This window comes from Phaseolus vulgaris, chromosome 2, assembly GCF_051622355.1.
Source record: "Phaseolus vulgaris cultivar YP4 chromosome 2, ASM5162235v1, whole genome shotgun sequence".
Classification (NCBI taxonomy): domain Eukaryota; kingdom Viridiplantae; phylum Streptophyta; class Magnoliopsida; order Fabales; family Fabaceae; genus Phaseolus; species Phaseolus vulgaris.
Window position 1 is genome coordinate 8162104 of NC_143499.1, and position 25189 is coordinate 8187292.

The following is a 25189-nucleotide window of genomic DNA, read 5'->3' on the forward strand; positions in this document are numbered from 1 at the left end:
TTTATTATGATATAATACTTTATTTTATAAAACAGTTGTAGAAGAATTGTTTTTACTATTAAACAAACTTTATTTTTTTTCTATTTCTTCCATGAGAAATGTCTAAAAAGTTTGTGTAAAAAGGAAAGTTTACAAATACAAATATGGAACAAGGAACAACACTGTTACAGATTGCAGTTAGGACAAAACACACGTACTTAGCCTCAACAATTGACTTCAATGATGCTCGCAACACGGTTTCTTCCTTTTTCAACACAGTTTCTTTCCTTCCTTTCTTGTTCACACTTTCTGTATTGCACTGCAACAAGAGAAACAATCTATTGCTTCTTCTGATCACTACAATGTCCCTTGCATCGTTTCTGCTTGTCTTCCTTTGTTGTGGTGCTCTTCCAGCTCTAGCTGATCCAAGAGCCACAGAGCTCGCAGTGATGTGCACAAACACAACAGCACCAATGCTTCAACGACAAGCTTTCTTAACAAACTTCTATGATGCCATGGAAGCCTTAACCGATTTGATTACAAGCCAAAGATATGCACTTGTGGTTAAAGGGACTACTCAAAATGAAACTGTATATGCTTTTGGTGAGTGCATGAAAGATCTGTCCAAACCAGATTGTGATGTCTGCTTTGCACAGTGCAAGACACGTGTCCACAGGTGCTCTCCGTTTCAGAGAGGCACTAATGGGGGCATGTTTTTCTTTGATGGGTGCTATCTTAGGTATGATGGCTACAACTTCTTCAATGAGAGTCTCAGTCCTCGGGATAGGACTATTTGTGGAACTGAAGATTTTAGAGGGAATTGGAGTGTGTTTAAGGCCAATACTGTGGAATTGGTGAGAAATTTGAGCATTGAAACACCAAAGAATGAAGGGTTCTCTGCGGGGTATGTGAGAAGAAGTAATGTGACTATTTATGGGTTGGCTCAATGCTGGAAGTTTGTGAATAGCAGTTCCTGTCAGAACTGTTTGGCTGAAGCTATCACTAGGATTGATTCATGTGCCCCAAAAGGAGAAGTGAGGGCCTTGAATGCTGGGTGTTACTTGAGGTATGCTACACACAATTTCTATAATAGTTCAAACAACAATCCACCTCAAGAACATCGAGGTGAGTTGGTGCCACTGTTGGAAGATTTCAGTTTTCTTTGTTTTAGTAGATCTCTTCTTTTGAAATGATCGATATCACAGTGAAGGCAATCCTGTTTTGAAAAATTCTCCTTTTTTGAATATTTCCTGAACTCAAACTTGAAATTACTATTAAACTGGAACAACTTCATAGTAGTTAATCTTGCACTTAATAATTCTTTGTTTTAGGAGATGATTTTGGGGTTTTAAGGAAACTTCAAAGTACACATTTTATCTTTTTTAATGTTTTAATATTTCAATTCTTAACTGTACAAAGCAAAGATCTTCATGACTTGTTCTGTATTCTTAGAAACCATAAAGTCATGTGTTGATGTGTGCCAGGACACAAAAATTTTGCTATAATTGTGGCTGCTTCATCTGCTTCCTTGGCTTTCCTGCTGATTGTTTCAACAGTGATTTTCCTTGTGTGGACAAATTTACTAAAGCGGAGGAGAGGTATGTGTAATATTTTGGAATGTAGTAGATTGGTTAATTAGATTTTTTTAATGGTTAAACTTAAGTTACTGATATTGTGTTGTTTTTTACTCAGAAAGAAGACAAGTTGGTGTACTTTTGAACACAGTGATCAAGTCCAAACTAAATATGCCGTATGAAATTCTTGAAAAAGCCACAGATTACTTCAGTGATTCCAATAAGGTAGGAGAAGGGGGATCAGGGTCAGTTTTTAAGGTAACATCTATCCTCATCTTTTTTTTTTGCACCAAAAAATGTTCCTGAAGGATGGGCTAACAGTGTGCTATGATATCAAATATAGGGAGTTCTGCCAGATGGAACTACCGTGGCTGTAAAAAGACTTACTTTTAACACATCACAATGGGCAGATCATTTTTTTAATGAGGTCAATTTGATCAGTGGCATTCATCACAAAAATCTAGTGAAGCTTTTAGGGTGCAGCATTACAGGACCTGAAAGCCTTCTTGTTTATGAATTTGTGCCCAATCATAGCCTCTATTATCACCTATCTGGTTGCAATTTAATAATGTTTATCTATCTTAACACAATCTCTTTTAATTGAAGTTAATCACTAATGTGTCCTTTAACCTGCTCCAGGTAGAAGAAATTCTCAACAGTTGACATGGGAAGTCAGGCACAAAATCATATTGGGAACCGCAGAGGGTTTGGCCTATCTTCATGAAGAATCACAGAGAATCATTCATAGAGATATAAAATTAGGCAACATTCTCATTGATGAGAACTTCACACCCAAGATTGCTGATTTTGGACTTGCCAGATTATTTCCAGAAGACAAGTCTCATCTTAGCACAGCCATTTGTGGCACACTGTAAGTTCACCATCCCTCTAATACCAACGCATGGAAACAATTAACAAGATTAAGCATAGGGGAAGAAAATATCTTGTTTTATAAACAAAGGAATTATAAAAAATGCAGAGTTGATGTAGTACTCTTAAATCTTGCATGCAATGAGTTATAAAAATAGTAGTTAACCGAAGCCAAATAGAGCCATGAAAATTACCTAATGATGTCATTCAATAATTGTTAAGCACATCAGTATATTGCAAGAAGCTTCAAATGGAACCCTTTTGTACAATTTTAGCTCCTATACATTTTTCATCACCTAGTTCATTACTTCATATACTCTTTCCACACTATTATTTTACAGATTCTTTTATATTCACTTGTAGGGGTTATATGGCTCCAGAATATGTAGTTCTAGGGAAGCTAACTGAGAAAGCAGATGTCTACAGTTTTGGAGTTCTGATTATGGAAATTATATCTGGCAAAAAGAGCACATCCTTCGTTCAAAATTCATATTCTATCCTACACAGGGTAACGCTTATTATCATCGTCATACTTCTGTTAGTTTCATATTTTTGTAATTCATGTAGTTGATGCACTCAAAAAGGTTTTTGCTGTTGTTATTGCATACTTATATAATTCAATTGATGCCTTTAACATGTGTTCTTATCTCTCTGACTTTTCTTTTGTCCTTCGGTTTGGAGCCTTTATGGATCAAACAAGCTATGTGACATTGTTGATACAATGCTGGAGGGAAATTATCCGGCAGAGGAAGCATACAAACTCCTTAAGATAGGGTTGCTCTGTGCACAAGCATCTGCAGAGCTTAGACCAGCAATGTCAGTAGTTGTGAAAATGATTAACAACAATCATGAAATTACTCAGCCAACACAACCACCCTTTCTTAATGGCAGTAGTGCAGAATCCAGCAAATCAATTTTACCAGGAAACAGTTTTCATCCTAGATCCTACACTCAGTCTTCAGACGACAGCATAACCGAAAGTCTGATTCATCATAAATGGGTTACAATATAAATTTGAAAACAAAATATAGCACAGTTTTTGTGTTACAAGCATTCCTTGTACATATTAAATGAGAAGGTGCTTCATATGCATTTTCTTCATAAACTGGTTTGGCTCAAAACATATGTATATATTACGCAATCTTGTTATTTATAAACTGTTATTGAACTATATTCTTAAACATGTTTTCTGGGTATTCTAAAAAAACTGTATTCCGAATACATTGACTTTTGAACATACCAGATATTAGTTCATCAATAGAATAAGACTTGGTTCAATTAACAAGGAAATGAACTTCATCTTAGGTGGTGTTGGAAACTTTTAAAGTCTGTAAAATTTAGCATTTTAGTGTTTTTCTTAAAATTATAGTTTTCTCTAATTTTATATGCAATTATTTAAATATAACTATAAGTAAGCTCAAGTTAATTTGAATTTAATTAAATTATTTTATAATGAATAAATTCAAATAACATGAATAAAAAAATTAATAAATTTTAAATTATTTTATATTAATTATATTTTTTGAAAAATAAAATAATTAATTGAATTTATAAAATTTTGTAGAAAAAAACTTCAAACGATAATAACTCTTGATAGATAACTCATATTGAGATGAGTTAAAAATAAATTTTTTTCGAAATGAGGTAAGTAATCTCATGGCAAATATCCGAACAGAATTAGAGATACCAAAATTTCAAAAAATCAACCATTTACTAATAGCTTTTTAGTATTTTTTACACACTTTTGTATATTTTAGTCTTTTAACACCATTTATTTAATACAAAAATAACTAAATCGTTCTTAATTTTATATAATTTATCAAATTAATAATTCAATTAATTATTCCAATTTTCTTTTTTAAAAAAACAAGCAAACTTTAAAAATAATTAAATAAATGTAATCGACTTAACAAAAGTCATCTAATCCCCACAACTAATTTTAAGTGAAATCGTGAACCTATAACATGAGTTCAACGTTAACATCTCTCTGCATTGAAGTTGCATGCTCCATTCACAAGTTCTTCATATGCAGTCCTGCCAACGAGGTATGACTTGTCCAAAACAGTAATGATATTTTTGTTTACCCAAATTCCTAATAAATGGTGCAAATTGCACCATTAATGTGGAAAAGAAACCCATTTTTTCAGGTTAGACAAATATTGAGTCAAGTAAACACCATAATGTTCCATTCAAAGTTTACCAAATTAACTTTGTTAAAATATAATATCTTTTAGCCAAGCCATTAATTTATTTCCAAAACATATTATATTATTTTACCATTTTTATTTATATTCTAGCTTACTAGAATATCAAACTTAGTGGATGAGATCCTCAATGTTGTCTAGCATTTAGGTTGTGTTTTGACTGGGGAGAAAATGTATGAAGATTTGAAGGAGTGGATGTGTGATAATTTGAGAGAAAAGTGTGAAGAAAGTTAGTATGTATGGATTGAGGTATAGTAGAATAAATTTGTGAGGAAAGTTTATTGAAGTTTGCGAGTGATGTGATGATTGTGTGAGATTTTTTAATCTTTTTAAAATGTGTAAAATGTAAGTTTACAAATTTACCCTTGTATTTAAAAATATTTAAATGATAAAATATGAGGTATTTTTGTGTAAATTTGAGTTAATTAAAATATTGTAAATTATTTTCGCTACGGTTGAATAATTATGTTTGGAAAAATAAACGGCGTGAGACTATATATTATGGGTGGTCTGATAATGACCTGATAGTGGGTGGCTTGATAAGCCCAACAAACACTCGCTAAGATAAATTCTAAATGATTTTGATACCATATTAAGAAATGAACTTTAAGCCTAACTCATCCTCATAAAATCGACTTATAAGGTGGGGTTTGCACCCACTTATAAATTATGATATGTCATAATCTTTAGTCGATGTGGGATCTCCAACAAGTATGAAATATCATATAATATGATGTAAAAATAATAGAAATAAAAGGTATTATTATATATATTATTGCATGAATGACACATCTATTCTATAAATGCAATGGAGAAATGAGTGGGCACTGGAAGGAGAAGCGATGCGAACTGCCACATTTGAATGCCCTCCAATGTGAGTAGGACACGTGGACTTGGGGAAGGGAGAAAGACAGGTGATGAGACGAGGAGCAGAGCATTAAATGAGGATGCAAGTGCCTATAAAGTGATAAGAATCAAATGATGAGGATGAAGTTGCAAAAGCCTCATTGGCCTACACCTGAGGTTGAGGGCATGTAAGGTCATGGGCTCAACCCGATGGTGACCAGCTTATGGATCATTTTTCGACCTCCGACTCACCCAAGCCTCATTAGCCTATGCCTGAGGCTGGGGACATGTAAGGTCATGGGTTCGGGCCGATGGTGAGCAGCTTATGGATCGTTTTCCGACCTCCAACTCACCCAAGCCTCATTAGCCTACGCTTGAGGCTGGGGGCATGTAAGGTCATGGGCTTGGCCCGATTGTTGGTCATTTATGATCGTCAACCGACCCATGTATCTAATGTAATGGTATAGCGCAAGTCATGGGATCTCAATAAATTAGCTTTAACTACCCAATTAAGGTTGAATCATAACTGTAGATGGAGGGGTTGGGATTTGGTCTATATATACCATGTGACACTGTATAAAAAAGATCATCTAATATACACAGGTAAATGGTATACTTATCCTATACCATCTTGAATGCCCTAAGTTAGAGGTCATACATACTTTTGTCTAGAACAATTGTGTTGTTTATTGAAGTATTTAAATGATTCATATTTATCTTCTATTTACTCGTATGGTATTATTAATATGGTCACTATCCTATAAAATTGTGCATAATAGGTTATAACTTTATAATTCATGGCATCTTCATCCATGAAGAGGTAGAAAACCCGTAAAGGTAAAGCTCCAGCACATGATGTTCTAGTTCCCAATTTCCAAGCAACAGAGATTGAGGATGCTCTAGATTATTCACATTATTTTAGTTCAAAATGTTAGATGGTGGTGTATGAGAAAAATTTTCACGGGAAACTAGTCTTATCATCGAAAGCGATGCATTTTCCATTGTTTTTTGCACCAACATTTGAATTTCCAAGGATTACAACTATTCCTTGGTATGAAACTTCCATATTACGAGGACTTGGTCAAAAAAATTTACACAAATCTAAAGTTCACAGTAATTGACCTTTCTATTGATATTAGCTCACAACGGATTGAAATAAAGGTTTGGATGAACGTGACAAATCTGAGGTATGATGGTATTAAGTTAACCCTTGGTACCATCCTTGAGGGAGTAAATTATGATCGAGCAGTGGCACTGTCATCCATGATTCGTGAAGAGGTACACGGTGAAAATATTAGAAATGTAGGTAGTTTGACTACGAATGACATGTTGTGTTCTCAAAGCAGTAACTTCTCACAAATGTTGAATGAAGATATTTTCATGTTATGGTGCATAAAAAATAATATATTGATTAACTGGCCCATTATATCATGCAACACATGATGAAATGTCGAAATAACAACATACTTCTTCCGTACGCCATTTTGATAACACAGATTGTGCAAGTATATGGGTTGGACTTGTCAAACGATGCATCAATCATGCTAGAATGGAATCACTACTTCGAAAAGAAAAGTATGAGGAAGTTGAATATCTTCCAATTAAATGGTGTTTGGCAACTTAGTAGGCCTGACGACCAAGACGAAGAAGATGATGAAGATCTACCATTTCTAGAAGAACATGTTCAAGGTGGTCTACCTCAACCCTCATTATGCACAAATGTTAACCCAAACTTGGGACGAGATTCAAAATATTCAGGAAAGTAAGACGAGCATGAGGTTCATATGAACACACGTGTAGACATGTTTGACACTCGTTTTGACAGAATTGATGAAAAGATTGACTAACTAGAAGATTGATGAATCAAATTGAACATCGTCAACGACAATGATTGTATTAGATTATGTTATTTTTATTTTTCATGTTCAACATTGTTATAGTATTGTTATAGTTTTTATTTAATTTTTATAACTAGTTTTATTGGTAGCCATTATGATTTTATATTCATTTTAATACATTTTTCATTAATAAAATTACATTGCATTACAAATATTAGTTATTAAATAATTTAACTAACACAAACATTATAATAAAACGAAATAATAATAATTAATAATAAAATAAAATTTTAACACAAAAATATATAATTATTTAAAATAAACAAATTATATAATAATAATTATTATTATAAATATAATAATATTATTTACATTTAATACAAAAGTATTTTCTAGTTATAATTTTTAAATTATTTATTTCTATATAAAAATTGACAATTTTTACATATATTAAAATTTTTGCATGTAAATTATTTTTTCGAAATTAATTATTCAACTATATCATATTATACTACTATTAATTTGAATTCTTTCAAATTTAGACAAAAATACATAATATTTGATTATTCTATTTTTTAAAAGAAAATGGTAAATTTGTAATCTCACATTTTACATCTTTAAGAAAAATAAAAATATCCACATCATCTCATCACTAAGAAACTTTAATCATTTTTTCTCACAAATCCATTCTAACATATCTCAATCCAAACACACTTACTTTTTTAACACCTTTCCAAATTCTCACACGTTTAATTTCTCAAATTCTTGAACTTCCACCCTTCCATTCAAACACAACCTTAATAACCAAGAATTTGAGTGCCGTGTGTGTGGAGAAGCAGGGATCTTTTAGGAACCAAAATTCACGAGAAACACCTTCTAACCGTCAACGCATGCAAGTTTCTTCCTTTAACCAAGTTTCTCACTATTCTCAAACCGTACACGATAAGTTTCGTTTTTTTTAATTAAAAGTTACCATTCATACCACTTCTCACCATACACTCTTTTTCTTAGTCCACTACAATACTTCAAGAAGCTTTTCCATTTAGATTTTTCGCAAGAGTGAGTTTTTTTATCAGCATTCTCAAGAGTGAGTAGTAATGACATTGTTTCATATAATATCACATAGGATTTGAAACGACATTTGTGTTACACCAACATTCGTTTTTACAGGGTAACTGAAACATTAAAAATGCAGGGCAAGATGGTAAATTCATAGTATGTTGCCAACCTCAAAAATGTAGAACGATTCAGAGGTATGATGTTACCTCGCTGCTTCCATACACTACTCCTGTTGCTGTCATACTATTTTTTACCGATGCAACTCTCTGCATACCAAAATACTTCCAATTTTGAAACTTACATACTCAGTTTTGGTGTCAACCTTCATTGACTTGCCTTCCCGTTAAATCTTTCAATTCTCTCACACCAACAACTTCAATTCACTTCCCATTTTCCAGTGCTGCTTCTTCTTCTATGCAGATCAAATCATAGGTAAGTAACAATTTCCTCTAAAATTCTCTTCCCACCTTTCCTATTTTTATATTCTTGCTTTCGAGGTATTGTAAAACAAACTAAGCGACATCTACAACAAGACTTATTTTTGGTTCACTCTTCTTTTTTTGGTTTTCTTCAGACTGTGTCGTTGATCACTGGTTTGGTTCGTGTGGGATGACATGAATGGTTGTTGGCACGTGCGGGGTCCGTTCTCAGTTGATAGATAATAAATGGGCTAGGTTTTGTTGTGGGGCAAAGGTTTTTATTTCAAAACCCACTTTTTTTATTTTTCTTTATGTTTGAATGGAAAAGTATATGGGAAAAATTATCTATTATTTCATCATCTTCTTTTTATTTAGGTAATGTTGTACACTGTACTTAAAATAATAATAAACAACTTTAATTTAGTTATTATTTTTAAAATAATACTTTTTTACATTTAAGATATTTAAAAAAAAAACATATTTGTTATTGTATTTCATCTTCTTTTTCTCTCTTTTCTTCACACTTTTTTTCTTCTTATAACCAAACAAAACGCAGAACAAGATTTAATTTTCATAAACAAACAACATAGAAAGGAAAATATTTTACTGCACTGTTTGTGTTTCTCAGAATTCCGTAATGAATTTCTCCTTCAAAACTATTCAATTTAAAAAAATATTTGCTAAACAAGTCTTTTAAGAAAACATAAACAGCTCACAGAAGCTTACTCATTCTTTTTCTAATCTCCTTCAACCTCTCTCCCTCACTTTCATACTCCACTTTGTGTCTCACACCACCTCCACCAACGGTCTTAACAATTTTATTTTATTTAGCTGCATTTTTTAAAAGTTCATTAAAAATGATTGTTAATAAATTATTTATTATTAATCCAAAGTGGGGCCTGGGGTGGAGTCACCTCATTTTTCAAACAGTTGGTCCGATACTTAATATTCATCAGCATCATTCATACGTCATGTAAGTGTGATCAAGTTTAAAACTGTAGTATTTTTTTGCATCTGTGTAATAAACAAGGAAAAAAGAACCAAAATCTACTTTTCTAATAGTGATTGCCAAAGCAGCAGTACTTTCTTTCATTCTTTGAGACTTGGAGGATGGCACATAAAAGGGAATTACCGACTTGAGATTCTGCCCTCTTCTGTTCACACGTTAGAGGTTACTTTACTTTACGAATGTTTCACTTCCAAAGCCCCTCTTGGTCTTCAACTTGCCTTTCTTCTCAGGAACAGATAAGTTTTGGAATTCAACCTCACATCATGTGACATTAAATTTGTGATATAGTTGTTGAAACACGTTGTGACCATTTTAGCTTAAGCATAACAAGCAGTTGCACCTTCTTTGCTGATAAAAACAAAAAACAAGCAGTTGAACCTATTAGATAAACTTCTTGCTTGTTTCTGATTCACTAACAGAAATCGTAAAATTTGAACATGGTATGACTTTCTTTATCAGAAATACCACACAAATATTCTAAACCCTCCTTTTTTTTCACAGTTTCTAGTGAATAGCCCACCAGAGAAATTTATTTTGATTGGATCGTTCTAAAAATGAAGAAAGTAGTCTCTCTCGTCTTTTTATGCAACCTTTCTCTTCTCATCAAATTACTACTGCTATCAAAGACTGTTATAGCAGAACCAAGGGACAAGACCGTCCTAGTAACATGTGGCCATGTACCAGGGCACAATAATACTATCTTTGTTCCCAATTTTATTGCAACTATGGATAAGATCAGTGATGAGATGCGCAAAACTGGCTTTGGCACAGCAGTTGTAGGGACAGGACCTGATACTAACTATGGCCTGGCCCAGTGTTATGGAGATCTTTCATTGCTTGACTGTGTACTGTGCTATGCTGAGGCACGCACGGTTCTTCCCCAGTGCTACCCTTATAATTCTGGTCGCATTTTCCTTGATGGTTGCTTCATGAGGGCTGAGAATTATAGTTTCTTTAATGAGTATACAGGACCAGGAGACAAAGCTGTATGTGGGAACATGACCAAGAAGAATTCAAGTTTTCAAGCAGCAGCAAAGCAAGCAGTTTCAAGAGCAGTTCAAGATGCACCCAACAACAAAGGATATGCTAGAGGGAATGTTGCAGTGGAAGGAGCAACTAACCAATCTGTTTATGTTCTGGCTGATTGTTGGAGAACTTTGGACAAAAGGTCTTGCAAAGCATGTCTTGAGAATGCATTTTTTTCCTTATTGGGATGCTTGCCCTGGTCAGAAGGGCGAGCGCTCAACACGGGCTGCTTCATGAGGTACTCAGACACAGATTTTCTTGATAAGGAGCAAGAAACTGGGAGTTCAAGAGGTAAATAAATTGTAGTTTTCTTCAAGATTCGTAATGGACCATCAATCTGTGCTAGGATGAAGAATGAAAAAAGTTTAGAGAGCAATGGTGAATCTTGAGTATAGTTCATTTTGATGACTTGTGCAGGTAATGTGGTAGTAATAGTGGTTGCAGTAGTTAGTTCGGTGATTGTTTCAGTGGTTGGAGTGACTATTGGAGTTTATATATGGAAACAAAGATACATTGAGAAGAAACGAAGAGGTAATTGTCTTATTTGATAACTATGTTTATTAGCTAGAGAATGAGAAACCTAAAATATTTTATTATCACTTTCATTCCCCCCACCCCAATGGTAAATAACCGAAACCGATCATGTCGCCGTTTTGAGCCAAACCAATTCAAGCTGAGCTAACTGAACACACTTGAGATAAGATTTTCTCAGTAATTATTTCTTCATTCAAAAATTTCAATCCTTAAACCTTAAACCTTGCTTAGAAAAAAAATATCTTATCTCTTAGACTACCAAATATTGGTTGTTTCTGCTGCGTATTTGTATGATAGTCCTTGTCCTCTTAAACAAAAATAGTATTTATGAATTCTTTTATCTTTGAAGACATTCTTCACCTTGTCTATAAAATAAACAAATTGATTAATCATCACGAGATACCACTCAACTATGTGAAGGATATTTACCTATCTCAATGTTCATTCTGGTTTCTAGGTTCAAATGATGCAGAAAAGCTAGCAAAATCACTTCAGAACAAAAGCTTGAACTTCAAGTACTCTACATTGGACAAGGCTACTGGATCTTTTCATGAAAATAACAAGTTAGGGCAAGGAGGATTTGGAACAGTTTATAGAGTACGTCTCTTCTCTGAAGATAAATATCTCCATCATTGTACAAATCAAAGCACTCATACAATTTGCTATTGCAGGGAGTTCTAGCTGATGGAAGAGAGATTGCTATCAAGAGGTTATATTTCAACAACAGACATAGAGCAGCAGATTTCTACAACGAAGTCAACATAATTAGTAGTGTGGAACACAAGAATCTGGTCAGACTGTTAGGATGCAGTTGTTTAGGACCTGAAAGTCTGCTTGTTTATGAATTTCTGCCCAATAAAAGTCTTGATCGCTTCATTTTTGGTAATTACTGAAATCGTGCAGTGGGCTTGACTACTCTTTTCACCTATTCATCTCATTTTGATCACAAAGTGATTATAAATATATCATAACTTGAACTAACTTTAATATTTGTCAATTTAACACGACAGATAAAAACAAGGGCAAAGAATTGAACTGGGAAAAGAGATTTGAAATTATCATCGGGACAACCGAAGGATTAGTTTATCTGCATGAGAACTCTAAGACAAGAATAATTCACAGAGATATAAAAGCCAGCAACATCCTGTTGGATGGAAAGTTTCGTGCTAAAATTGCAGATTTTGGTTTGGCCAGGTCCTTTCAAGAGGACAAGAGCCATATAAGTACAGCCATTGCAGGAACTTTGTAAGTATCTTTGCATAAATCATTGCATAGTTTTGAAAAAAAATAGTACGGGGGAAAGAGCCTGGTGCTATTGCAGGAAACTGAAGCATATTATAACTGAGATGACCATTTACTCTTGGTCCTGCAGGGGGTATATGGCTCCTGAGTACTTGGCTCATGGTCAGTTAACAGAAAAGGCAGATGTATATAGTTTTGGAGTGTTGCTGCTAGAGATGGCCACTGGTAGACAGAACAACAGGAGCAAAGAATCCGATGATTCAGACAGCTTAGTTACAGTGGTTAGTAGCAGATTCTTTGGTTGTTTTCTTCTGACTGTTGCATTGATTGTGGTTAAGAAAATAAATTACTGACGGAACAATTCTGTTCTTCCTTTTATCCAATATATTCTGGCAAGATCAGGCATGGAAGCATTTTCAGGCAGGGACTGCCGAACAATTATTTGACCCAAATCTAGTTTTACAGGAAGACCACAACATCGAGGTTAAGGATGAGATTTTAAGAGGGGTTCACATAGGACTTCTATGCACCCAAGAGGTCCCTTCTTTACGACCGATCATGTCAAAGACGTTACAGATGCTAACAAAGAAGGAGGAGAATCTTATTGCTCCCTCTAATCCACCCTTCCTAGATAAGAATACCATGGAACTTCATGACACAAATGGTGACCCATTTTATCCTCTTAATGAATCTGATTCCATCGCTACCATGTCCCGTAGCTCAATTTATCCCAGGTGACCACGAGAATGCAGAGAAAATCCCTAACACTGCATGTCTGCAGCACAGCTTGTTCGCAAATAACTTGGTCTGCCTCATACCTATGACACTTAAGGTCGCTGATAAAGCATCCAATCCTTTGCTATTTGAAATGCATACTTCAGACAAGAGGAGCTTTAAAGCCAAATGTCCAATACGGCTACGGGAAGCAAACAATGCATACTATACAGTTCCATAGTAACATTGTTATACAGTTATAGATTAATTTGATTTCCATAACAGCTCATAAATACTACTACTTTTGGATACAATTATTATTTATTTCATTTGCGAAAGAATAGTTTTCAATGGGAAAAGAATGAAAAAAAGATTATAAAGCCTTTAATATTTTGATCTTTAATGAGTCCAATTTAAGTGAAGATCATATGAAAAAATATGAAAATGTGATTGAAGCATGTCCTTGGAACATTTAACTCTGCAAATAAAATTATTAAAATGCTAGGCGATAGCTCAGCTACTGTTAATTCAATAGTAACGCATATGGATTAACAGCGTAATTTATGTTTTTACAACCTCAGTTCGGAGTCATCCACAAGGGCGGTAAATCTGTTTGTAAAAAATCCATAAATCTGAGGCCTCCACCAATCTCGTAATGTCAGGCAGCAGAAAATCCTACTTCTAAGGCAAGTTTCTCCAATTCCTTCCCTGCATCACAGGAAGGTTCTTAAATTAGTGAATCAATCTTTATCAAAGTTCTACCAGCAATGAACATAATTTATTTGTCGCATTTGTTTGTTAATCATTTTCAATTATTATACACAATTTCGAACTGCATGATTATCAACTAGGAATGACAACTGTACCCTAACCTAATGAACACCTGCAAAAAATAACCAAGATAGATAGAGGATTACATGTTAAATGGACATAGGTGCAAAAATTGATGACTAAAGCACCGCACCACACACCAGCATATAATATAGTATAAAATATAATATAAAAACATACAAATGTAGTTATGGGATTTGTTAAAAGTTAAGTTTACTGAGGTGTCTAAGAAACTATAATCGCATAACCAAATTGGCACACAACGGGAACTTGAGAGACCAAATTTGTTAATTTAGAATTGTGTGTATTAAAATAAGAAAAAAAAAATCTTCTGCAAGTATATCTTTTCCAAATTTTAATTTTAATTTAGTTTATGATTTTATATAGAAATCGATTTCATTTTTTTAAATGTTTTTTCCTCTCTCTCTCTCTCACGAGTCCAAATAGGCCTTGCAATTCATAGTAAAGGAATTGAAATATGAGAAACTAAAATCAAACACCTTGCCATCACAGCCAACTTTGTGGGACAAGGGAAATGACAAATCCCCACTTCCACAGCACACACCCAACACACGGTCTCCCAATTTCGCTGAGTCCAAAATTCAGAGAATACCCAATTAAGAAATGAAAATACAACGGTTTCAATATTCTGGAGAAAATGCGATGGCAAAAAGCGAAGAAAGAGGAATACTGTTATATTCTAAAGTTTTAGGATTTAATTAGTAGTTTTTATTATTTATCATTTATTTTTAGTTGGGACTTAATTAGTTAGAATTTAAATCTTTAGTTGGGATTTAATTAGTTAGGATTTAATTAGTAGTTTTATCATTTATCATTTATGATTTAATTAGTTAGGATTTTATCATTTATCTTTATCATTTGTAATCTTTAGTACTCTATACATAGAGTATTGAACTATCATTTGAGATATAAATAATATATGCACTTTGTTTCCGTTTCTCAATTTTCTATCATTGTTCTTGTTCTTGGTATAATCGGAAGCCACCTAAAGGTTCCCTTTGTCCAAAGCCTAATCGTTCTTCGAAATCTCTTAAGAGAGGACCTAGACGCTTCTACACACGATCGTTCATATCAATTGGTATCAGCTAGGACCTTCCAGTACTTCAATTGCAGATTCAACACGCTCCGCTCAAGCTACTAAGGAGATGGAAGATCGACTCTCCCAAATGATGGATAATCGGTTTATGGAACTCGCGACTACGTTGAAGGAAACTTTGACTCTTTCTATGAAAGACACCATCTAGGATTTACTTACTCAATCTCGAGGTGAATGCTCCCCTCGGCCCTCACCTGACACAATGTCGCGCGGACCTCGAACGGGGTCTTCTTATGTTTGTGGCACGCGGTTGGCACGCATCGACTTTCCCCGATTCAATGGCGAAAATGTTAATCAGTGGATTTATCAATGCGAAAATTATTTTCTCATTGACAAGACTCCAGAGGAATTCAAGGTATAGTTGGCACTTGTGCATCTAAAAGGCAAGGCCTTGCAATGGCATACCGCACTTATGAACTCTGATTTAGATATGGATGCACCTCCATGGCCGGGATTCACCAAAAGTCTAAAAGATCGGTTTGGTGCAATTGGCGATGATCCCATGGTTGCGTTAATGCGTCTGCGACAAAAGACTTCCGTTGATGCCTATCATGAAGAGTTTGATTCAATCATTACAAGATTGAAGTTAGCAAATGATCATGTTCTCAGTTGCTTCCTTGGTGGCTTAAAGCAAGACATCCAAATGATGGTACGCATGTTCCAACCCACATCTCTACAACATGCATTTACTTTGGCCAGGACGTATGCAGCAGCCAATTCTAGCAAGTCGACGACCAAATTCCACAGGGGAGTCTTAGGTCCAGCTCCAGTGCCTCTATCATCGTCAGCTCCAATCACTGCAGTTCCCAAACCTAAACCCACACGCCACTTAACGCCGGAATTCATAGCAGAACGCAGAGCCCAAGGCCTTTGTTATTTTTGTGATGAACCCTACTCAATGGAGCACAGTAGAGTACACAAGAAATTACAGCTTCACGTCATGGAGATGGAGGAAGAAGATGACGCACAGGATAGTCCTCCCAGTGACAATACTGACTTATTGCAATGGAAGGAACCACAAATCTCAGTCAACGCATTAACAGGAGTGGCTGGGTTCAAGACTATGAGAATAACTGGATATCATCAAAAATGACCTTTACATATTCGCATTGATAGTGGCAGCAATCATAATTTCTTAGATACCCAAATGGCTCAAAAATATGGGTGCGTAATTGAGACGATTGCCCTTTAGAATGTCGTGGTAGCAGATGGGTCAAAGATCAAGATATCTTCCGTGGTCAAAAAATTTATTTGGACAATTCAGCACACAACTTTTACTGCTGATATGCTACTCCTTCCTTTGGGGTGTTGCGATTTAGTGCTGGGAATTGAGTGGCTCATAACATTGGGCGATATTTTATGGAATTTCGACAAACTCACTATGGAATTCAATGTACAAGGAAGGCGACATGTTCTACGTGGCTCTATGTCCCCCAAGCTTAAACCTGCACACAAGCAACAGTTGAGCAAAGCTTTTATTGACGGTGTGCATTTGTCTATGATACACGTGGGTGCAGAGGAGGACATGTTGTTGCAGTCCTTGACTACACATGCTGCAGAACAGGAGATTCCAACTGAGATCGCGAATCTCTTACAAGAATTTGCAGATGTCTTTCAAGAACCACAACAATTACCACCCTTTCGACCATGCCATGATCATCATATTCCATTGATTCAGGAAGTTAATCCAGTCAACAAACGGCCCTACAGGTATGCCACAACCCAAAAAGATATTATTGACCAACTTATACATGAATATTTGCAATCCGGAATTATACAGGAAAGCTGCAGCCCTTACGCCAGCCCCGTGGTTCTTGTAAGCAAAAAAGATGGCTCATGGAGACTTTGTGTTGATTATAGGGATCTGAATAAGGGCACAGTTAAGACCAAATTTCCTATTCCTTTAGTTGATGATTTACTGGATGAATTAGCAGGATCTACTGTTTTTTCGAAAATTGATTTACGTGCAGGTTATAATCAAGTTCGGATGAATCCCGACGATGTGTGGAAGATAGCTTTTCGAACACACTCGGGACATTATGAGTACCTGGTGGTGCCATTTGGACTCACCAACGCTCCGGCTACATTTCAAGGATTAATGAACTCCTTTTTTCATAGGTTTTTAAGGAAATTTTTGTTGGTGTTTTTTGATGATATTCTAGTCTACAGCAAAAACATAACGGAGCACATACAACATCTCAAAGAAGTATTGCAGACTCTCCGTATCCATTCTCTTTTTGCTAAGAGATCTAAATGCTATTTTGTTGTTTCCGAAGTGGAGTACTTAGGCCATATTATTAATGCACATGGCGTTTCCACGGACTCCAACAAAGTTGCTGCTATGGTAAGCTGGCCTCTACCACGAACCCTAAAACAATTACGAGGGTTTTTGGGCTTAGCTTGGTATTATAGAAGATTTGTCCGCGGCTATGGCATCATTGCTAAACCCTTAACTGATATGCTTAAGAAGGACAATTTCATTTGGTGTGAGAGGGCTGAACAAGCTTTTCACGACCATAAGAAGATGATGAGCAATACTCCCGTTTTAACACTACCTGATTTCACAAAAGTCTTTGTTGTGGAGGTAGATGCTTCTAGGCAAGGCATGGGAGCAGTTTTGATGCAAAGACCACCATCCCATAGCTTTTATTAGTAGAATTTTTAATCTTCAACAACAAGCTTATTCAACATACGAAAAGGAATTGGTGGGAGTAGTCTTTGCTGTGCAAAAATGGCGACATTACCTGTTGAATCGTCATTTTACTATCAAGACGGGTCATTACAGCCTTAAATACATCTTAGATCAAAGATGGTCCACCGAGTTTCAACAAAAATGGCTAGTCAAGCTGATGGAATTTGATTTCACCATAGAATATCGCCAAGGAAAAGAAAATGTTGTCGCTGATGCATTATCTAGAAGGGACATAGTGGAATGCAAAGGTTTAATTACCTTACAACTACAGTCTGAGTTACTACAGGATATACAACAATCATGGATTACAGATATTCACTTACAGAAACTCATAACAGAGTTAAAGGCGAATACAAGTTCCCATAAACATTATACATGGGAAAACAATGAACTTAGAAGAAAAAGCAGGCTGGTTGTAGGGATAGATGGGATATTGAGAAAGAAGATTTTGCAGTGGCTACATGCCTCAGCGGAAGGCGGTCATTCGGGTATGAATGCAACAGTGAAAAGGGTCAAGGCAGTGGTTTATTGGAAAGGCTTAAATAAAGATATCAAACATTTTATCCAACGGTGTTTTGTGTTTCAGCAAAATAAATATGACACCGCTGCTACTCCAGGCCTTCTACAACCTATACCCATTCCACAAACCATTTGGTAGCACATCACCATGGATTTCATTGAAGGGTTACCACATTCAGAAGGTAAACAAGTCATTTTTGTGCTAGTAGACAGGTTGAGCAAAGCTGCCCACTTTATGGCCCTAACTCACCCATATACGGCGAGAAGTGTTGCTCAAGCATTTTTGGACAACGTGTTCAAGTTACATGGATGTCCAGAAACCATTACTAGTGATAGAGATCCGATTTTTGTGAGCCAATTTTGGAAAGAGTTTATGGCAGTAGAAGGTGATGGATTTCCTATGAGCTCTTCTTGGATGTTTGTTGAAGATGGTGCGGAAGCTTAATGGAAGAGATGAACAAGGTCCTCCTAAGAGGTGTGGTGACCTTGAAGGTGCATGAAGAGTGTGGAAATGGGGAGGTTCGGCCAGCCCCTTTGAAGGTGGTGAAATGAAGATTAAAAGCCTATTCCTAAGAGAGTTTAGGCAAGGAGTGAGAATGGCACAATTTTGGCAGCATTTCACTATTCAATTAATCTTTCAAATACATGAGCCAAGCCCTCTTATTTATAGTGTTTAGAGGGCTGGAAATTCAAAAGAAAGTGTAGGGAAATTCAAATGAGAAGCATTTGAATTTGGAGCCAATTCCTAGTCACAAGGGAAGTGTGACTTGGTTTCTATTTTTGGCACCTCCTAAATCTATACCTACACCTTCTTTTGTGTCACATGGAAGGTGTGACTTAGCTTTATACATTTGCACCTCTTATATTTATATCTACACCTCCCTTTATGTTCTACTAAAAATACTCAAAAGTAATTACAAAAGAAAGACATACAATGATGCTTAGTTTGCCCATATCTTCTATTTGTTGGGCTTGAGTTGAAGCTTGAACTTGTATTTGGGCTTGGGCTTGGGCTTTTTCTATCATGGGCTTGGGCCTCTTCCATCACAAGGAGTGCAAGTTCAACTGTCCACAAGTTATCATCCCCAAACAGATGGCCAGACAGAGGTGGTGAATAGATGCTTAGAAACTTATTTGAGATGTATGTGTGTTGACTCACCACACAAATGGGTGCAATGGCTTCCTCTTGCAGAATGGTGGTATAATACCACATTCCATACAACCATAAAAGCCACCCCTTATGAAATTGTGTATGGTCAACCACCTCCTATCCATTTACCGTACTTACCGGGGGAATCCATCATTGAATTGGTAGATAGAAGCCTTCTTAAGAGAGAACAAATGTTGAAAGTGATAAAATTTCATTTAAAACGAGCACAAGAGAGAATGAAGCAACTAGCAGATAGACACAGATCCGAGAGAGGTTTTGAGATTGGTGACTTAGTTTACGTTAAGTTGCAAGCTTACAGGCAGGTATCCGTAAGCTTCAAACCAAATGCTAAGTTGAGCCCAAAGTATTTTGGGCCCTACAAGGTTTTGGATAAGGTGGGGGAGGTAGCTTATAAGCTAGAACTTCCAGTGCATTCTAAGATTCACAATGTCTTCCATGTATCACAACTAAGGAAACATGTGGGAGACATGGTGGTTTCCACTACGCTGCCTTATCAATCTGAAGACCCACTACAACTGAAAGAGCCTGAAGCTATCATTGACCGCATGACAGTTAAGCAAAGAGGAAGGGCAGTCACAAAGGTTTTAGTGAAATGGAAGCACCAACTTCCTGAGGATGCAACTTGGGAGTTCTACTTTGATTTGAAGAAGAAGTACCCATTGTTCCATTCTTGAGGGCAAGAATGTTGTTATGGGGAGGGCATTTTTTATATTCTAAAGTTTTAGGATTTAATTAGTAGTTTCTATTATTTATCATTTATCTTTAGTTGAGATTTAATTAGTTAGGATTTAAATCTTTAGTTGGGATTTAATTAGTTAGGATTTAATTAGTAGTTTTATCATTTATCATTTATCTTTAGTTGGGATTTAATTAGTTAGAATTTTATCATTTATCTTTCTATCATTTATCTTTATCATTTGTAATCTTTAGTACTCTATAAATAGAGTATTGAACTACCATTTGAGATATCAATAATATATGCACTTTCTTTCCGTTTCTCAATTCTCTATCATTGTTCTTGTTCTTGGTATAATCGGAAGCCACCTAAAGGTCCCCTTTGTCCAAAGCCTAATCGTTCTTCGAAATCTCTTACGAGAGGACCTAAACGCTTCTACACACGATGGTTCATATCAAATACCCAGTCCACGACACCGCCATTCGCTTCCAAACCCGGTGTTGTCCAATGCTAAGCAAGTCATTCAGCTGTCCAAAGACACGCAGAGAGAAACAGCGTATGTTATCAAAGAGCAAACACAAAAAAGGAAGAAAGTAACACAGAGTGGAGCAGGTTATCATAAACAGGAGCAATGCGGTTAAACAGCGCCTGACGGTCGTTGGTGCACTGAATCAACGTTGGTCGGAAAATGGAAAAAGAAGGAACAAACATGGCCATGTGCTTCAAAATTCGAATTCACTTCCCAAATATTTCATCTATGACGTGTTGCGTTAACACCACAATAGCATACCACGTTTGTCTATCATTTTCTTTTAGTACTTTGACACCCTTATTTTCGTTACTCCAAATATATCCGTTTGACATGGTGATTTTAATATTAAACAAATAGTTTGCGTGTCCTAGTTGGTGAGGTGGAAAAATTGAAAAGAAAATTGCATTTGAAGGGTGCATTTCTAGAATGAAGAACATTTGAAAAAGTGTGTTTCAAAGATAGGATTCAGAAGGAAGAACATTTTGTTTAAGGGTTGTGGATTGGGAAGGGAGATCATTTGCGTTTGAGGGTTGTTGGTTGCGAACGAAGACGTGCGATTTTGTGTGAGCGAAAGCAACAACGAGATTTGGAAGGATTAGGGTTTTCGATTGGGGCTTTTTCGATTGCGGCGATTTTTGAAGGGAGAAGGAAGCATAGAAGAGGTGTGTTGCCATCTTGAGGTGTTTAGGGCTTTCGTTTAAGAGTGCGATTTCAATTGAGGTATGTATTTTGCTTCGTTTGGTACGACGTTATTTGTTTAATTGTTTTGTTATTGCTTTGCTTTCCGTTTTTTAGCATTGAGTGTAGTGTAATTTCGTTTGTTTGTTTGGTGTGTGGTTTCTAAGTTTTGACATTTGAATGCATTTGGATTTCATTTTTTGTGCTCTGCGAATTTGGGAATGGTTTTGAAGTTTATGTTTGTCCACAAGGTTAGGGACAAAGTTACTGGTGATAGAATTCAATGTGAATGTTAATGTCTAGAATTAGTGACACTGACATGGGGAAGTGGGGACCCCTTCCTTTTTATGTGGGGACCTATGAAGCAATTTTTGCACTGTCATTATGTCTTACCAATGTTATGTTTGTATGTCCTGTTTTTGTCTTTTTTTTTTTTTTTAGTGAGTTACTATGTTAGATGTATGAACAGGTCATAGGATTGTATGGCACATGAATATTGAATTGGATTTAATTTGAACTTGAAACCATTATTGGTGCATTATGTATGTTTCTGCAAAGTATAAAATGGCATGGAGTTGTGATAACGACCATCATTGCAGAAATCACACATAATAGCTTTCTTAAGAAAAAATAGTTTTCCCACTTTGGATCAATTAAATGCATGTTTGTATGTAGTTACGCTTAAGGTAATTGAATATTCTTCGAAAACACAATATTGTTACTTTTGAAAAAAATTATTTTTCTTGAAAAAAATTCAAAAACAACCATGTTATAATTACTTTTGAAAACAAAAACAATTATGTTAATATTAATTCAAATACAAATAAGTCATAAGAGGTGACATTTCTTGTTATAGGTATATAAAAAATTGATGGAAATTAAAGTGGAGCAATTACAAAAATGAAGAATTGAAAGTTCAATATGAAGTAGATATGTGAAGTTGTCCCAATGTTTATTTTAATAGAAGGGGGAGGGTGGGGATCCTTTTTCCATTGATAATATGCATCCACCAAAATTATATTTTTGTACACACCGTGTGTGTTGTAATGGTGGTGGAAGGAAGCAAAGTTTGGTCATATTTGGTTGGTTTGGTGATGGTTTTTATTCCAAGATTTCATCTATTTCCAACTTGTAAGAATGAATCATTAATTTGATGTTGAAATATTATATTAACTAATGGAGGAACATCCAAATTTATTGTTGGTAGTAGTTCATCAATCATCATTGTAGTTATGATTTTGCCCTACTAAATTCTGTCTACATATAGTAATTTGTTAAGCTTGTTCACAGGGCGAAATTTAAACATTCATATGAAGTTTTACCTCTTATTTTATAGAGCAACGATATTGCAGGATTTAGGGTGATTGAAGGTCGGAAGTAGTTGAAGTTGAACTTCTTTCAGTGGATCACACATACTTCAAAAAGCCAGAAGGTAGTCATGAAGATATAAATGAAGAGAAAGACTTACATGGAGATGAAGATCAGCCAAATGAAGAAGTCAACATGTTTCCTAAAATGGAACGTGAACCCAGGAAACGTTTCAAGACTATTATTTTGAAAACACCTTGGACAACATATTTAAGAAGGAAGGAAAAAAAAATCCAAAAACGGATGCTTAAGTAGTTTGATTAATGGATATGTTTTTAGGTTTTTGTGGTTTTAAGTTAGTTGATGTATGGTTTGTTGACATTGTTCAAACGAGTGTAATTTATGGTATTGCACAATTTATGTTGTTATGAAATTGTTGTAACAAATATTTTTGTTCAGGATTAATTTATTGTGGAAACTGTTAATGTGTGAGTGGATTTATTTTGTTATTCATTCAGAATTGTTTATTGACTTGGTCAGTTTTGCACCTATATTTGTGATTGTAGTGTATTTTTGAGATGTCTCTTTTAAAGTTTGTAGTGAATGTGGTCAATTGAGTTCAATCCAGGTTATGCAATTCAACAGTCCAGACCTGTGAAGTGGGGACCACTTTTATTTTAAGCGGGGACTTGTGTACAACTTTTTGCACTGTTATGTGATCCTCCAACTTAATGTTTGCAAGTTTTTTTTTTTTGTGAGGGTTCAGATGAGACTCCAGTGAGCTCAATGGAGGTTAGGGAATTGGATAGTGCAAGACTAGCTTCACTTCTGTTGTGTCAATGTATTTAGAAACCCATTTGATTTTAAGTGGGGACCTGTGTAGAACTTTATGAACTGCCATGTCATCCTCCAACTTAATATTTGCAAGTTTTTTTTTTTTGTGGGGGTTCATATGAAACTCCAGTGAGCTCATTCGAGGTTAGGGAATTGGATAGTGCAAGACTAGCTTCACTTCTGTTGTGTCCATGTATTTGGGGACCCCTTTGATTTTAAGTGGGGACCTGTGTAGAACTTTATGAACTGTCATGTGATCCTCCAACTTAATGTTTGCAAGTTATTTTTTTGTTGTTGTGAGGGTTCATATGGGACTCCAGTGAGCTCAATTGAAGTTAGAGAATTGGATAGTGCAAGACTAGCTTCAATTCTAGTGTGAATGTATGTGGGGACCCCTTTAATTTTAGGTCGGGATCTATGTATGACCACCACAGCATGCATTTCACACACATGAGGTGCTTTCACACACATGATGGACTGACAAATGTAGAATCCCAATAACCAGTATGAATAAAAACATCATGCACAAACCTTGTCATGGGTCCCCACTTATTAGCACATGGGTTCCCACTTAAATTAAAAGTGTGCTATGAACATAAAATGAATATACACTGAAAACAACAGTCAATATCACTTAATTTATGAACATACAACTTAACATTCTTGTCCTCCAATCACACATTTGTGTCCAAAATATGGTATATAACAATAGATGAACTAAATAACTTGGATGAAATTTAAATTGCTTCCATTGATCAAACAAATGTATCTATATTGTTCACATGAGGTCATAATGACTAACAATTTTGTCAATAACAATGAAACTGTACAATTACATAAAAAATACATCCAATAAAAATCAAGGACAATCTACTTCCAAATCTTTCAAATCAAGGACCATTGATTTTCTTTAACAAGCAATTGTCGGACCTCTTGAAGTTGCTTATCCAATTCAACAATTCTATGTTGATTACTGCAACATTCTTTTGACAAACTTCATGTTGGTCAAGTAAGTTGTCTCACTCACTTGTACTAGCACTACCTTTTTCAACTCTCTCATCTAAATCAGCTAAGGCTTCTTTCACAATTTTTATATATGCCTCTTCAGCACTGACTGGCTAATCCCATACAATCTGAAAAAATAAATAACTTATAATTACTTATAAATTACTGCAAAAGCATGCACCAAAAACTTAACGAATAAAAAAAATCATGTAACCTTCTAGCACGATTATTTACACACGGCCAGTGCAAAAATCGTGGAAAACCAACACACTCGACACGGTCACCAACACCCACATGGTGAACCGTTCACACCTGTTTCCAAAAAAAAATAAAAACACAAGTAATTAACATTTTTTCAAAATCACCAATTCATTAATACAACATAAGTGTACACATTTTCACTAACCTGCAAGACGACAATACAACCTGCCAAATAAATTTCACCAATATTCTTTTGTTGATAGTACACTTTTGATGCCCTTGTCAAACTTGTAGTTAAGACATTATAAACT

General features: G+C 35.4%; 2 protein-coding genes across 6 annotated transcripts; both read left to right on the forward strand.

The window, feature by feature from the left end:
* The first annotated feature begins 232 nt into the window (after positions 1-232).
* On the forward strand, positions 233-3585 carry LOC137810550 (cysteine-rich receptor-like protein kinase 3). 2 transcript variants are annotated; one of them, XM_068611888.2, is made up of 7 exons: positions 233-1104; positions 1464-1577; positions 1672-1811; positions 1897-2107; positions 2193-2424; positions 2787-2929; positions 3095-3585. In XM_068611888.2, the coding sequence occupies exons 1-7, from the start codon at positions 342-344 to the stop codon at positions 3433-3435; spliced, it is 1944 nt and encodes a 647-aa protein (XP_068467989.1). In that variant the 5' UTR covers positions 233-341; the 3' UTR covers positions 3436-3585. The 2 variants fall into 2 exon arrangements, with proteins under 2 accessions (XP_068467989.1, XP_068467988.1); XM_068611887.2 differs by having other exon boundaries at positions 2787-2931; positions 3105-3282.
* Positions 3586-8568: 4983 nt separating this feature from the next.
* Positions 8569-13702, forward strand: LOC137810551 (cysteine-rich receptor-like protein kinase 2). Of its 4 annotated transcripts, none has more exons than XM_068611890.2 (9): positions 8569-8802; positions 8945-9063; positions 10300-11115; positions 11242-11355; positions 11816-11955; positions 12030-12240; positions 12369-12603; positions 12731-12881; positions 13003-13702. In XM_068611890.2, the coding sequence occupies exons 3-9, from the start codon at positions 10353-10355 to the stop codon at positions 13336-13338; spliced, it is 1950 nt and encodes a 649-aa protein (XP_068467991.1). In that variant the 5' UTR covers positions 8569-8802; positions 8945-9063; positions 10300-10352; the 3' UTR covers positions 13339-13702. The 4 variants fall into 4 exon arrangements, with proteins under 4 accessions (XP_068467991.1, XP_090154331.1, XP_068467990.1 ...); XM_090298205.1 differs by having other exon boundaries at positions 8665-8802; positions 12998-13200; XM_068611889.2 differs by lacking the exons at positions 8569-8802; positions 8945-9063 and having other exon boundaries at positions 9810-11115.
* Positions 13703-25189: the final 11487 nt, after the last annotated feature.

Coding starts and splice junctions, on each gene's coding strand:
- LOC137810550 (XM_068611888.2), top strand. CDS start 342: ATGTCCCTTGCATCGTTTCTGCTTGTCTTCCTTTGTTGTGGTGCTCTT. Junction 1,812..1,896: donor GATCAGGGTCAGTTTTTAAG/GTAACATCTATC, acceptor TATCAAATATAG/GGAGTTCTGCCAGATGGAAC. Junction 2,425..2,786: donor ACAGCCATTTGTGGCACACT/GTAAGTTCACCA, acceptor ATTCACTTGTAG/GGGTTATATGGCTCCAGAAT.
- LOC137810551 (XM_068611890.2), top strand. CDS start 10,353: ATGAAGAAAGTAGTCTCTCTCGTCTTTTTATGCAACCTTTCTCTTCTC. Junction 11,956..12,029: donor GATTTGGAACAGTTTATAGA/GTACGTCTCTTC, acceptor TTGCTATTGCAG/GGAGTTCTAGCTGATGGAAG. Junction 12,604..12,730: donor ACAGCCATTGCAGGAACTTT/GTAAGTATCTTT, acceptor TTGGTCCTGCAG/GGGGTATATGGCTCCTGAGT.